At 31.5% G+C, this 14,009-nt stretch overlaps 1 protein-coding gene across 9 annotated transcripts in view; it reads right to left on the reverse strand.

The window, feature by feature from the left end:
- The window catches only part of LOC132749123 (rap1 GTPase-activating protein 1-like), a 230,017-nt gene that overhangs the window by 14,923 nt on the left and 201,085 nt on the right, over positions 1–14,009 (reverse strand). For all 9 annotated transcript variants that reach the window (XM_060738809.1, XM_060738813.1, XM_060738811.1 and 6 more), the window contains 11 exons: positions 12,425–12,478; positions 12,016–12,198; positions 9,560–9,663; positions 8,938–9,016; positions 8,044–8,181; positions 5,259–5,489; positions 3,289–3,444; positions 2,785–2,856; positions 2,171–2,257; positions 1,218–1,451; positions 775–854 (listed from right to left, as the gene is read on the reverse strand). In XM_060738809.1, the coding sequence (XP_060594792.1) occupies positions 775–854; positions 1,218–1,451; positions 2,171–2,257; positions 2,785–2,856; positions 3,289–3,444; positions 5,259–5,489; positions 8,044–8,181; positions 8,938–9,016; positions 9,560–9,663; positions 12,016–12,198; positions 12,425–12,478 (1,418 nt within the window). The remainder of the gene's footprint in view (positions 1–774; positions 855–1,217; positions 1,452–2,170; positions 2,258–2,784; positions 2,857–3,288; positions 3,445–5,258; positions 5,490–8,043; positions 8,182–8,937; positions 9,017–9,559; positions 9,664–12,015; positions 12,199–12,424; positions 12,479–14,009) is intronic.

The raw sequence follows: 14,009 nt of genomic DNA on the forward strand, positions 1-14,009 counted from the left end.
GATATGCAAAACAAATACAGTAGGCATAAAACTTATGTCCTGAGAGCATTGCTAACTTACAGCATTCTGATTACAAGGTATGAAAATTGTGCAATTAAAAAAAAAAATTTGGTCAGAAAAAAATAAACAAGCAAGAAGTATTTGAATATAAATTAATTTGAAATTCTCCCCAAAACAGAAATATCTAATTAGTTGTTTTTGAATCACAACTTTGAAATTGACCAATGACAGCTCTTACTTGTAAATCTAAGAGACAGGACAAGGTTTTTAAACTTTGATCAGATGATTGGATTGAAATAAAGTCAATCTATTGTAATATCTATTGATAGAGAAAATGACCAATGAAAATAGTTGAAAAATAAACAGAGAAAATGACCGATGTAAAAAGTTGAAATATAAACAGAAACTGTCAGAAGAACAGTGTGCTGGAGTGGACTATTCTGAGTGCTTGATAGCAACACAAGAGCATATATAATGTAGAATTTCAAAGTTGAAACAAGACAATAATTCTGTCAAAATCCAAATTAAAGGTATCAGAAAGTGACCACCTTATCATTTTCGTAAATAAGTATGTGCAGTTTCAACTCATTCCCTTCAGTTGTTTGGAGACACCTACTTGGCACATAAAAACTTAACCAATGTGTGACCCCCAGCATGGGGTGTACAATTATAGCTCTCCCTATTCTTCCAATAGTCAAGCTAAAACTATCTGTGTACAAACTTATCAACTAAAGAATTAGGATACAATCTAACATTATACTTTAATTTACTCACTTTTTATCTTTATGTTTTTGTCTCTCTAAACTACTCGAATTGGTAAAATGCAGCCCTTTCTTCGGAGTAGATGGGGAAACCTGTAAGTTAAGTGCTAATTTCTATAAACACACATTATGTATATGATAAATATTTAAAAAAAATAATGCATACTTTTCTGTAAAGAGCTTTTCACAGCTGCTAGAATAATGTATTAGGACAATAAATTGCTGTAGTATAGAATATAAACATTATTTTCATCACATATTTATCATAAATTCTAATTTAAACAGTAAGATTGAAGTTTACATCTATATAAAAATAATCATAAAAGACTTGGAAAAGACAGAAGTAGGGAAACATTATAGTTTTATGAAGGAGTAAATACAAATTCTATACACTTGGCAGAAAATTACTACTATAAGTAGAGTATATAAAATGATCATCATCAGTATTAAACATACCTTCTCATTTTCACCTACTGTCGACAGTTGTGAACCGTTAGATTTACGACTTGAATTTGTGGGCGTGGAAGGATCATTTGACTGTTTGGACCGTCCTCCAAACGTTCTTCTGAACGAATCAATAAACCTGGCACCCTCCTTACTGCTGGATGGTATACTGATACCAAACATTTCACAGCTCTTTCTTTGTAGATCTTGGTATAAACAATCTAACAATGCTGTTCTTGTACGATCCTAAATGATCAAATATAACATAAATTATTTGTATGATTATAACATAAATCTCTTGTACGATCCTAAATGATCAAATATAACATAAATCTCTTGTATGATGCTAAATGATCAAATATAACATAAATCTCTTGTATGATGCTAAATGATCAAATATAACATAAATCTCTTGTATGATGCTAAATGATCAAATATAACATAAATCTCTTGTATGACGCTAAATGATAAAATATAACCTAAATGTGTTGTACAATACTGAATGATCAAATATAACATAAATCTGTTGTATGACACTAAATTATTAAATATAACTTAAAACTCTTGTATAACAATAAATGATTAAATATAACATTAATCTCTTGTATGACACTAAATGATCAAATTTAACATAAATCTCTTGTATGATGCTAAATGATCAAATATAACCTAAATGTGTTGTATAATACTGAATGATCAATATAAAATAAATCTGTTTAATGATACTGAATGATCAAATATAACTATTACATCTGTTGTATGACACTGAATGATCAAATACAATTTAAATCTGTGATATGATAACAAATGATCAAATATAACTTAAAATATTTTGTACGACCCTAAATGATCAAGTATCATATAATGAATCTCTATGAATCTCTGTTACATTCCTTGAGATCTTATATATCAGATATTTTCTGGTTTTATAAAATTATGGATATATACTTGTGTGCTATACAAACCTCTAGTTTAGCAAACTGCTCGGCTTTATAGCATGCTAGTTCTGCATTGAGCAACTTGGATAGAATAAATTCCCGGAATTCAGGACCCTGAAACATCATATACAAATCTTGTCAACACAAAAAATGGTCACTAAAATGATGTACAAATTCTTTAAACATCAGAGGCACTAAACCTAAATATAATATAACATTTATTTCCAAGCTAATTCAAAATATGAAATAATTATTGATACATTTTGTTTCTGGAGCGAGTCAAATATGCCAATATTGTCGTTAAGTATTCATGTATAAAGCATAATCCCTGCATGCAAACAAATAGTAGCTTAAGTTTATAATGATTTAACCTTTAACCCTGCTGGTCGAAACTTAATATACTCATGCAACCAGTGCAGACCAAGATCAGCTTGCACATCCATGCTTGCACTGTGTGCTGTTCAGTCAGTATTTATTTTGAAATATTCTCTAAAAATGTTGACCAGTTTGAAAGATGGACCAGTCAATTTAAGATATTTAGTCTGAACAGGTTTAAAAGATAATATGCTTAATTCAAAATAAAATATATGTTCTGTTCTGTTCTGTGAAAAAGATAATGCATTTATAAAACTTATATATACCTTACTAAAAATACCATCCTGTGGAATTGGAGGTCCAAAATATGGCACATCCTCTCTGGCAGTGACTGTTACCTGATTGTAAAATATAACTTTTATAAACATGTATCACTTTTTATAATCACAATTTATTGCAAATGACAGCAAACTACAGACTGATATTGGTAATGTTCGAAACTATTTTCTTCCAGTACAAGTAATTTTTCATGGTAGGGACTAGGGCAATGTTTGTCTTAAGGAGATTTCATGGGCGCAGAAATTTTTATTCCAAAATTGTATCACTTAAAAAATGTTTAAGTCATACTGGAAATTTCATGGGCAGGACAGGTAATGAACAAAGCTATAAAATATTAATTTTGTATTAATTTTTATTATCTCCAATTTCGTCCAACCTCAAATTGGTAACATAGGTCTGCATACAAATAAATTATACTAAAAGATGACAGTTCTAAAATACATGTACACATTATGTAAAGAGGAAATATACATGTTTAAATATGTACATACCTTGTATTGTGTATGGTCTGTGTTTGGGTTAATGGGCTGTATAATTATATAACAATGTAGAAAATGGGACGCTATCATACTCGGAACAAATGGCGTGTTCTCTTCTTGAAAGACTATGGCAACAATATCATTTCCTATATGACGTTTTCTTTGTAACTGAAATGTAAATTATTACATGTTGTATACCATTACGTCAAACAATATAAAACAGTTCAAAACAACAGAAGACTTATAATCTATGGTGTTTATTACAAAAAATATTAAATTTAAAAGTGGTTAACCTATTAACCAAAGTTTATATAAACACACATACTATCACCCTTAAGCAGCTGGAACCTAATGTAATTGGCGACTTTCCACCATTGATGCACTTTGACCTGTCTCGAACACTGACTGATTATTTTTTCATCCTGATTACCCCAACATTTATAATGAATAGTTCCAAATATAGAAGCAGGAGAAGTCCATTACAGACCAGGAGATTAAATGTTGAGAAGTAACATATCAACAATACTGTATAGAAAATAAAGAAAAGCTACAATTGTGGTTATTTTAGCAATTTAAGTAATATTAACTTACATCTGTCTGAAGTAATAATTTGTTGTCACAGACAATTTGCAACAGAGTATGTTTTAAAGAAAATGTTTTAAATAACCTTTGTCGTTTCTCTATATTCAATGAAATAATTTTCTAGCAGACATATACAGCTGTGAAGTTATTTTGAAAAGCTGAAATTGTCTTCAAGATGAGTATACCACTAGGGAATACAAGTTATATAAGTATATACACTGTAATGAGAAATGTCTACAGTAATACAATAATACAAACTTTCATCTCCACTATATCAGCTAACAATGCAAGATAATTAGAAATTTTCAAATTTATCTTGGAATCAAGCACACTCATTTCTGTGTGACAATCTTAAAGACAATTACCCACTAATTGGCATATTTTCTTTGAACTTAATCGACTTTAAAAACTTAAACATATAAATTGTGTTGTTGATTTCTATGAAATAAAGAGTCAAAGCACTATAGGTCAAATTTGAGAATATATTCATAATATGATACAAAAAAAACCAATCAAACAAACAAGAATCTCAGAACTGCTGATAAAATATAAAAAATGTGGCAAGGTTTGTGATTAGGAAAACAATTCATTGTGAAGAAAATAAATCAATTAGAAAATTAACTTTATAAACAATTAAATATTCAGAATGTACATGATAATGTGCCTGTGATTTAATGTTTTGCCTGGGATTTTTTCATAGAATAAAATTTTGGTTAAAATTTCCCTTCGGTTAATTACTTGTACCGAATTATCTTTGCTAAAGTAATCAAAAAAAAGTCCTTAAGGTAAAAAAAACTATTTAAGGTTTAATGGAACTGTGTGCACTAAGGCAAATAATTACAGAGTACAAAATGCCAGTAACAGATTCATTCCCTCACAATTATGCAATCTTCAAGTAATTTTTTTTTTGCAAATGTACATTAAATCAATTATTTTCTTTAAACCATATCCAGCTGAATTTCTTAAATGGACTTGTCCAGCTTCTATTTTAAGAACTGTCCATTATCAAATTTGGGGATAACAAGATCAGAATTGAAGTTAATCAGCAAAATGTTTACAAGACTGTGACATCCATGTAGTCTTAATTTAGACAAAATTGATGTCCCAGCTTTTATGGCTAAGGCTTATCATACCTTATGTTCCAGCAGGGTAACTACAGTTTAAAGTTAAAACAAAATATGTCAGTTAATCTGGATTTTCACTATATACTGTAGCCAAATTTTGGTAATGAGCTTTGCACTTCCCTTTACATAGCATGCTTTCACATCTTTCTTTCAAGGGTGACTGAAAAACTCACACAGAAAGTTTTCAGAAACCCATGACATAATTATACCAATGAGAATACAAAACATTTGTTACTTGATTACAATAAAGGTAAGAATAAAGTATATATAACATACTTGCTGAGTATCTCCTTCAGTATAGGGGAGCATTGTTGATACATGGAACATTATCTCACGATTGTGGAATTTCGTGAAGATAGATTCCTGACCAGTCTGTCCGTGAATGGTGTCCAGCCCACCACGATATCCCTCAAAGTTCCGTAACTGTACATGTTCACCAATACACTTCAGGAATTCTTCCATCGCATGGCTGTGATGAATATTCCCAAATAATTCTTCTTCTTTAGTCTGCGATAAAAACATTGTGTAAAAATTTGTTTTTACATATTTTTTAATAGCTTACAAAACTCTAAAATAAAACAATAATACAACAACCACACCTGTGATTCCATAGATATCACTTTACTTAATACTATAAGGAGATTTATTTTGTACCATAAATTTCATTTTTAAAATACATCAAGATTTAGGAAGTACCAATGATTTATCTTGAAATACATAATACTATGGAACCATTTTTCTCAATTTCAAAACCATTATCACCCAGTGGTTTATAAAATAAGTCTCACAAGCCATAAAAATAGTAAAGCAGACCAAATTGTTTCATAAATTGCTGACAAAACTGTTCCAGGATGTCAGTCTAACAGTTATATATCACACAGTATATCAGAGACATTCACCCCCCTTCCATAGACAACCTAATGATTATAAATATCTAATAGACATTTAATAAATCATCAATCAAATTGCACCAGACAATTCTCCATTTTTCTAACATGTGGTGATAGAAACAGATCTTGTCTCAAACCCGCAGGGAATTCTATTTTTAGCTCAGATGTTTTCCTGGACATCAAAGGCTCTTATACCAGTAAAATTGAAAAATTTCTTGCTAGAATCTAAATTAAAACAAAGAATTTTGTAACAATAATAATAAAAATAATAATAATGATAATAATAATAATAATAATAACAATAATAATGATACAAGTCATCTTTTATAAAGCATTCTTCAATTTTCTTACTTTGTAATAGCTTTTCAAAAATTTGAACCATAAACTATTTTGCTGTATTTTTGTTATGGACCTGCCCCATTTTGAATTGAGAATTATCCGTTGTTGATTTCGGGTATTTCAGTATTAGCAAGTTACGGTAAAGTGAAATTACCGTAAAATTCCTAATAAACGCCCCTCCCCTAATAAAGGCCCCCCAGGCCTTTTGATAAGGAAAACAATCTACTCATCAGTGCTGAACTCATAATTAAAAGACTTCATAATTTTATTCAAATCATTCAGAATCCATAGTATTTTATAGTAAACACAAATATGTATAATCTGAACTTTAAAATCTTAACATTTTTTAATGTTGTTAACAACACTTGCTAACACTAAATGTATTTACAGTCATTTTTTTATTTAGGAAAAACTGTGTTGTGATAATAGCCCCCCTTTTGGAAAATGTTTAGCCCCCGGGGGCATTGCATGTAAACCCTACATAATTATATAAATGCTACTGAGACAATGAAAAACTTTTCGAGACATTTTAGTCAAGTTCAATGTCTCTTTATGGAATTGCTACAGATAAACTAGAAAATACCCATAAAATTAAATAGAAAACATTAAGCTTTATGTGATTTCAAACCAGTGTAGTTCAAACATTAACAATATTAAATGAACTTCTCATTAACAAGTGATCCATTATTTCACACAAGCATCTCTCCACATGACATGTTTCTTGTACTTCTCAACCTATCTCATTCTATTAATGCATCTCATTTACATATCTGCATTCCACAGAACACATGGTATGGTGATTTGAATACTGTTATAAAACATGGTACTTTTTCCCCTCTGAATATTGCTAGTTTTTGAATTTTTAAACAGATTTTATAAGGTTTAGTGCCATGGCAACACATTTCTTGTCATACAGAAGGTTTTCAACATCTGTTGTTTTAAATAATGAACATGTAAAGTCAATATCTTCAACAATTATTATAATGAATAGTTCAAGAAATTATTATTTGGCAAAAGGTCAGGCTATATATGGCAAAAGGACACTTTATATATGGTAAAATGTTGGGTTACATATTTAATTATTATGGCAAAGATACAGAGTTACACTTGCCTTTTTCAATTATTAACAATTTTAATAACACAATGATAAAAAGATTTGCCTTGTGGAAATCTTCAACTTAGAAGAGAAAGCCTTTTCAGTGAAATAAAAGTACATGCAAGTGTAAAAACTTAAAACTAACTCGAAACTGGGATATCTAGAAAATGTGTGCTATTTATCAAGGCAGTATGTAGTCACAATAAATTCTAAATGATTATTGACAGTATATGTTTAGAAGATACATATGAGCCGCGTCACGACAAAACCAACTTAATGGGTTTGTGACCAGCATGGATCCAGACCAGCCTGCGCATCCGCACAGTCTGATCAGGATCTATGCTGTTCGCTATTATTTTATCTACTTGTTATAGGGTTTGTAAGCCAACAGCATGGATCCTGATCAGGCTGAGCAGATGCGCAGGCTGGTCTGGATCCATGCTGGTCGCAAACCCATTATGTTGGTTTTGTCGTGATGCGGCTCATATATTATAAAAAGATATCAGCTCATTGATAAGACATGGGTGTGCCCACTGCCGCACACATTTAACGTGATATTGTGACTAACAGTAGTGACACTAATGCTTAACAAAAGTATGTCACTGTGACATCATTTGATTAGTGTGACACACCAGCATGTCTGACTGTGACATACAACAATAGGTTCCCACAATAATACAAATATCAAGGTTATAATGAATAAAATCATCTAATTATACAGTAAAGTTAATGTAACCTGTTTAAATGTTTGATAGATGATTCCAAATTTGAAGTTATTGGTGAGTCTATGTTCATCATATTGTACAATCATCTCTGAGCCTTTAGTGGTCAACACTGGCTGGAACCTCTCACCACTATACTCCTCACACATTAACTGTAAATATACAATTCTAGTATTTTGACATAATTTTATATATGTTATATATCAGTATTGCAACAGAAAGCTGCGTCATGACAAAACCAACATAGTGCGTTTGCGACCAGCATGCTGTTCGCTATCAGTTCCTCTACTTGTAATAGTGTTTGTAAGCAAACATCATGGATCGTGATCAGACTGTGTGGATGCGCAGGCTGGTCTGGATCCATGCTGGTCGCAAACCCATTATGTTGGTTTTGTCATGACTCAACTCATTTGGTTTTTCTAGAGATGAAAAAGCAACTTTCTGAAAAACTTGTCTAACTTTATCAGTGTTAATTGTTGGGTGTCACATTAATACTGTCTTGGTCATAATTACAGCAATATTCCAGCTTGTCTGGTGGTAGATAACCCAATATGATCATTTAAGCATAATTTCAGGCACAAGTCCAGTCACAGGATGAGGGTGTCCAACTGTAGGCAAGCTGGCAAGATAGTTTCCCTATATGACAGAATCCAAGGTCCAAAGCCGTGATCATAGTGACGCTTAACCACTCACAAGACTCCATTCAAGTTTTATCAATTTACTGATTTTTTTTTTTATCCATGCATTGTGTTGTTTGTTTGTGAAATAATTGAATAATTTATACTTTGCAATAAACATGTATTTGTGATAAAAAAAGTTTTGAATTGCAATAATTAAACCAGTATTTATCTTCATTCATTATGTCAATGATTAATGTATTTACTCTCAGAAAACATTATTCCACTTACCTTTGCCAATCTCATGGGACTAGGTACTTCACCAACGGAATTCAAAGGGAAAACATTGTGTTGTGTACATTGTCTTGTCCTGAAATCATTCATTATGTTCTGTCTTACTAAAAGTTGTACATGTATAGGTAAAATCTATACCAATACACTCACTCAATGCAAAATTAATAAAAAGAAAATAATAAATAAATTTAACAAAGTTTTGGAAAACAATATTCAAATGATAAAATAGCAGTTACCACACAAACTAATTTCAAATTCTATGTTTGAATCTTGATTAAAATAAGATTCTAAAAATCAAACAAAATATAAATCAGCTGAACAAAATCTTTGCTGCACATTAACTATTGTGCAGTGATGTTTACAGAAAAAGTAGAAAAAAAAGATCTTCAGTGTGTTAATTATGCAGATAATATGCTCAGCTGCGTCATGACAAAACCAACATAATGGGTTTGCGACCAGCATGGATCCAAACCAGCCTGTGCATCCGCGCAGTCTGATCAGGATCCATGCTGTTCGCTATCAGTTTCTTTACTTGTTATAGGGTCTGTAAGCAAACCCATTATGTTGGTTTTGTCATGGCGCGGCTCATATGTTGAGAGTGAGATTAAGATTATCCTACCTTAACATTACCCGTATACTCGACTGTTCATCTCGGAATTCTTCTTTAAAGGACAGAATCATAGGTCCTACATTCTCGTCTAATGTATAACAATTAAAATGCTCCTGAAATGTAAATCATACAATATTTATTAATAAATTGATTATCACAGTAGTTACAAATTAAAATGAAAAAAAACGGCAAAGCAAAGAAAATATAACTTTTTCAGTCATTCACAAATGAAAATAATGATATTACACATAATAATCCTGTATGCAGTTCAAAACTTATAAATGGATTTCCTTCAACAAAACCAGCTTAAGACAAATTCTAACCAACATTTTATTTTACAACTTGCACAATTTCTAATAATATCAAATAATATGAGAACATTTCAAAGTCTCTTTTACTAGAGAAAATTTAATTATTGTAAATATCTTTGTCACCTAATAAACACTAGAACTATCATTTAATGTGATTAATACCCCCACAAGACTGCTTCGGAAATGAGGATGTTACTAGTAACAGAATACCTTGTAGAAGAATTGAAATACAGTTTACTCTCAATAAGTCAAAATCGCTTTACTCAAAATTCCGCCTTAGTCGAATAATTTCTAAAGTCCCGTCAACTTTCCTTCTTTATCTTTGTATTTTAACTCCGCTTAGGTCAAATTTTGACTTACCGCGACTCCTGTTTAGTCGAAAAGAAAATTTGGTCCCGTCAATTAAAGTCCAACATACTTTCATCTCAATTAGTCGAAGTGTGAAAACAGTCGACTGATGAAAGGTCGGCGACATCAAGATGAGATGTTGTCATTCTGGTTCACACGTTTCATAGTAATTTTAAATGCCGGTCAACATGTATTATTAACACGTCGCAAAAGTGTCTTTAATCCGTTTCAGGACTTAATTGGTTTTAACTGTTAGATAATTAAATTAAATTTAATAACATTTCTTTAAGAAAGTTGACTCGTGCCAGTCTGACGGGTGTTAGTCAAATAACAGCCTAGGTATTGATGTGTGTTATCAACGTTAATGACATTTGTATAATTAATGTTCCGTCATATTGCATACATTAATTTGTACTTCCGGTAGTTGCTACTTTCGTTTTCGTCCGATGATCAATTAAATCAAATATAATTGTGTGTTTATGTTTCACAATTAATATACATGTATTAAATTTTGAATGATATATTTTTGTTCATTTATAATTTGAAGTTGTAAGTGATTTACCGTCATTTCAATGGTTAAATATTGCAGCATTGCCGCTAACAACAATAACAAACCTAGTTCTTTGCACATTCAGGCACATGTATATACATGTACGAATGTCAACGTAATGGCAGTAGTTCCACGTTACTCGAATTCCGTTTCTCTCGAAGTAAAATGCCCAGTCCCTTGGATTTCGAGTTACCGAGAGTCAACTGTATAGAGTTATGGTTGTGGGCAATTAAATCTTGTATGTTGCATTTCCTTTCAATGTGGTTGGCCATTGATGAAGTTTTATTGAATTACTCTGTAATAAGTCCAGAAAGACAAGGAAAAGGAACAAAGGGCAATAACTCTATAAATACTGTAGATGGAGTTATAGTTCTTGTGCACTGCACTTCCTCTTATTGTACTTAAATATTGTATGAAGTTGTTTTGAATTCCAACCAGTACCTTTTAAGTTATGCTCCGGACAAGGAAAAGTATCAAAGGGCAGTAACTCTGTATTTTGTCAAAATGGAGTAATGGCTCTTGTGCACTGCACTTCCTTTTAATGTCCTTGCGACTGTATGAAGTTGTGCTGAATTCCAAACAGTAGTTTTCAAGTTAAGCTCTGGACAAGGAAAAGTAACAAAGGGCAATAACTCTGTAATTAGTCAAGATGTAGTTATGGTTCTTGTGCACTGCACTTCCTCTCAATGTGCTTGACCATTGTATGAAGTTATATTGAATTCCAACCTTTAGTCTTCAAGTTATGCTCTGGACAAAAAAAGCAATGGAAAAGTAACAAAGGGCAATAACTCTGTAATTACTTTAGATAGAGTTATGGTTCTTGTGCACTGCACTTCCCCTTATTGTGTTTGGCAATTGTATGAAGTTGTTTTTAATTCCAACCAGTAGTTTTCAAGTTATGCCCCGGACAAGGAAAAGTAACAAAGGGCAATAACTCTGTAACTAGTCAAGATAGAGTTATGGTTCTTGTGCACTGCACTTCCTCTCAATGTGCTTGACCATTGTATGTAGTTATATTGAATTCCAACCATTAGTCTTCAAGTTATGCTCCGGACAAGGAAAATGCAACGGACGTCTGGACCGACCGACCGACCGACCGACCACCGGGTGACTCCTATATACCCCCAAAACTTCGTTTTTTGGGCTATTATAACAATTACATTTTCACTATACAGTTTGATATATAAATAAAAATAATACAAAAGACACATGGAGCATTAATATTTGATTCAATTAAATCTCTGTTCTTCATTTACCTGGCCAAGGAAATATTTTCTGTAGCAATGAGCTGTTTCATCTTTTTCTATGAGTGAACCCTGTAGTCTAGACTCCGCCCCTTCCTGTCCCCCAGGGTCAGGTCCAGGATCTGGTGGGTGTATAGTAAAACAGCAACCAGGTGGCAAATGTACCATTGGATATGGTCCCTGTTTACTCAATAACTTAAAAGAATAGAGAAAAGTTATGATAAGTTATTAAAATAACAGTTTCAATATGTACAAAAATCAAATTTAGGACATGGCTAATGTCTTTGAGAAATGTTGACCCCACACAGGTGATAACCTGAGATGATGGTATAATTATATTTTAAATTTTATGACACCATGATGTAGGTTACCATAAGCTGTAATTTAGCATCAACATTTTATATGATATACAAATACCTACCTCTCTAATGGTATCTATGTCTTTTTTCTGTGGTGAAGCATCTTCTGTATTGAGCTGAAAATAAAACAATACAAAAATTACACACTTTAGAACAGCATAATCAAATAACATGTACTCAATATTATAAAGCATGACAGTGCTTTACTTTCCTTCTCAATAAAAAAATCATTGAATTAATAAGAAATTCTTTGCCTTTTATCGTCATGATATTTTTTACAAAGTGTTAATCAAGTTTGCCTTGCTTCCAAATGTAATAAAAGAAAAAGACCATAAATCTTTAGATATTAAGATCTGCTACATACAAACCTCGGGGAAATCTTATGAATGTTTGAAATATTACTTAAGTCATGTAACACAAACAGGAAGTGACAATGTAATACTATAGTAAGGACAACACATGTACATGTGTATATACGGTTACTTTAGTGTGCCTAGAACTGTCATGGGGTTACAAAGTAAAACAAACAAAATTGCTTAAATACATCTTTTGTTGGTTCAACAAAAAAATCTTGATTTTGCATGAAAATGAAATTACACATTAGAATAAGATTTTTATACTGGCAACACAAAACAGAGACAAGATGTAATTTCATAACTTGTATATTAAAATTTATGACTTGCGCAAAAATATTTACATAATTCAAGTTGTATTGTATTGATGTGCATTAAATGTCCCTGAGAAAAGGCAACAAAAGGTTATTAATTTTTCAAATGATTCATAATTACAATGGTTGTAGGAAACAGGCCTGACAATTAATGATGTGCTTTGCATTTTCCAGAATGCATGAATCTTTGCATGTTTAACAAACCAAATACTGAATTTGCATGTTAAGCTATTTTGTGACCCGCCATGAATTTTAAAACAGCACAAAATTTTCTAACATATGTACTGCTATTGTTTTGTTTTTTTTAACTCTAAACATAACAAGTACAGTCAGCACACAGAATTATAACCATGAAAATGCAACAATCATATTGTATGATTAGGGTATACCATAAAATTATGTTTTTAATTAAATAAAAGAAAATCTAGAAGCTTAAGACTATATAAAAAACACATCTTTAACCTTATATATTCTAACGGAAACAATTAATTTAGTTGAGAAATATAAAAGATATTTGACATTCAAATGCCTTGATCTAGACTGTCAGTGTCAATTTACTTCCTCCCCCACATCAGATAGAAGAAATAATTCTCTTTTCTATCAGTAATTAATGTAATTTAAACAGGTTATATCTTCCAGCCAATGTGGGTGGTATATAGTTGTTGTACTCCTGGAGACATCTCAAAAACTCTCCCTTTATTCCATTTTGGTAATATATTATTTTACTTTACTTTTCTGTACTCTTGTCTTAACCTTAGCTTAAAATGTCATCAACATTTACAACATAACAATGTAGGTGTACTATACGCCTGCAAGTCACAGCTTTACTACACAAACAAACATATCTTGAGCAACAATGATGCATACAAATTATTTTGTAAAATATGATCTTTATTTTCTTGGCACAGTAGAAATGACAAACTGCCTTGTATAGGGCTGTGATTTCCCCAGCAATATTGCTACAAATTAGACTGGAATGC

This window comes from Ruditapes philippinarum, unplaced genomic scaffold, assembly GCF_026571515.1.
Source record: "Ruditapes philippinarum isolate M1 unplaced genomic scaffold, ASM2657151v2 ctg249_1_1_1_1, whole genome shotgun sequence".
Taxonomy (NCBI): Eukaryota; Metazoa; Mollusca; class Bivalvia; order Venerida; family Veneridae; genus Ruditapes; species Ruditapes philippinarum.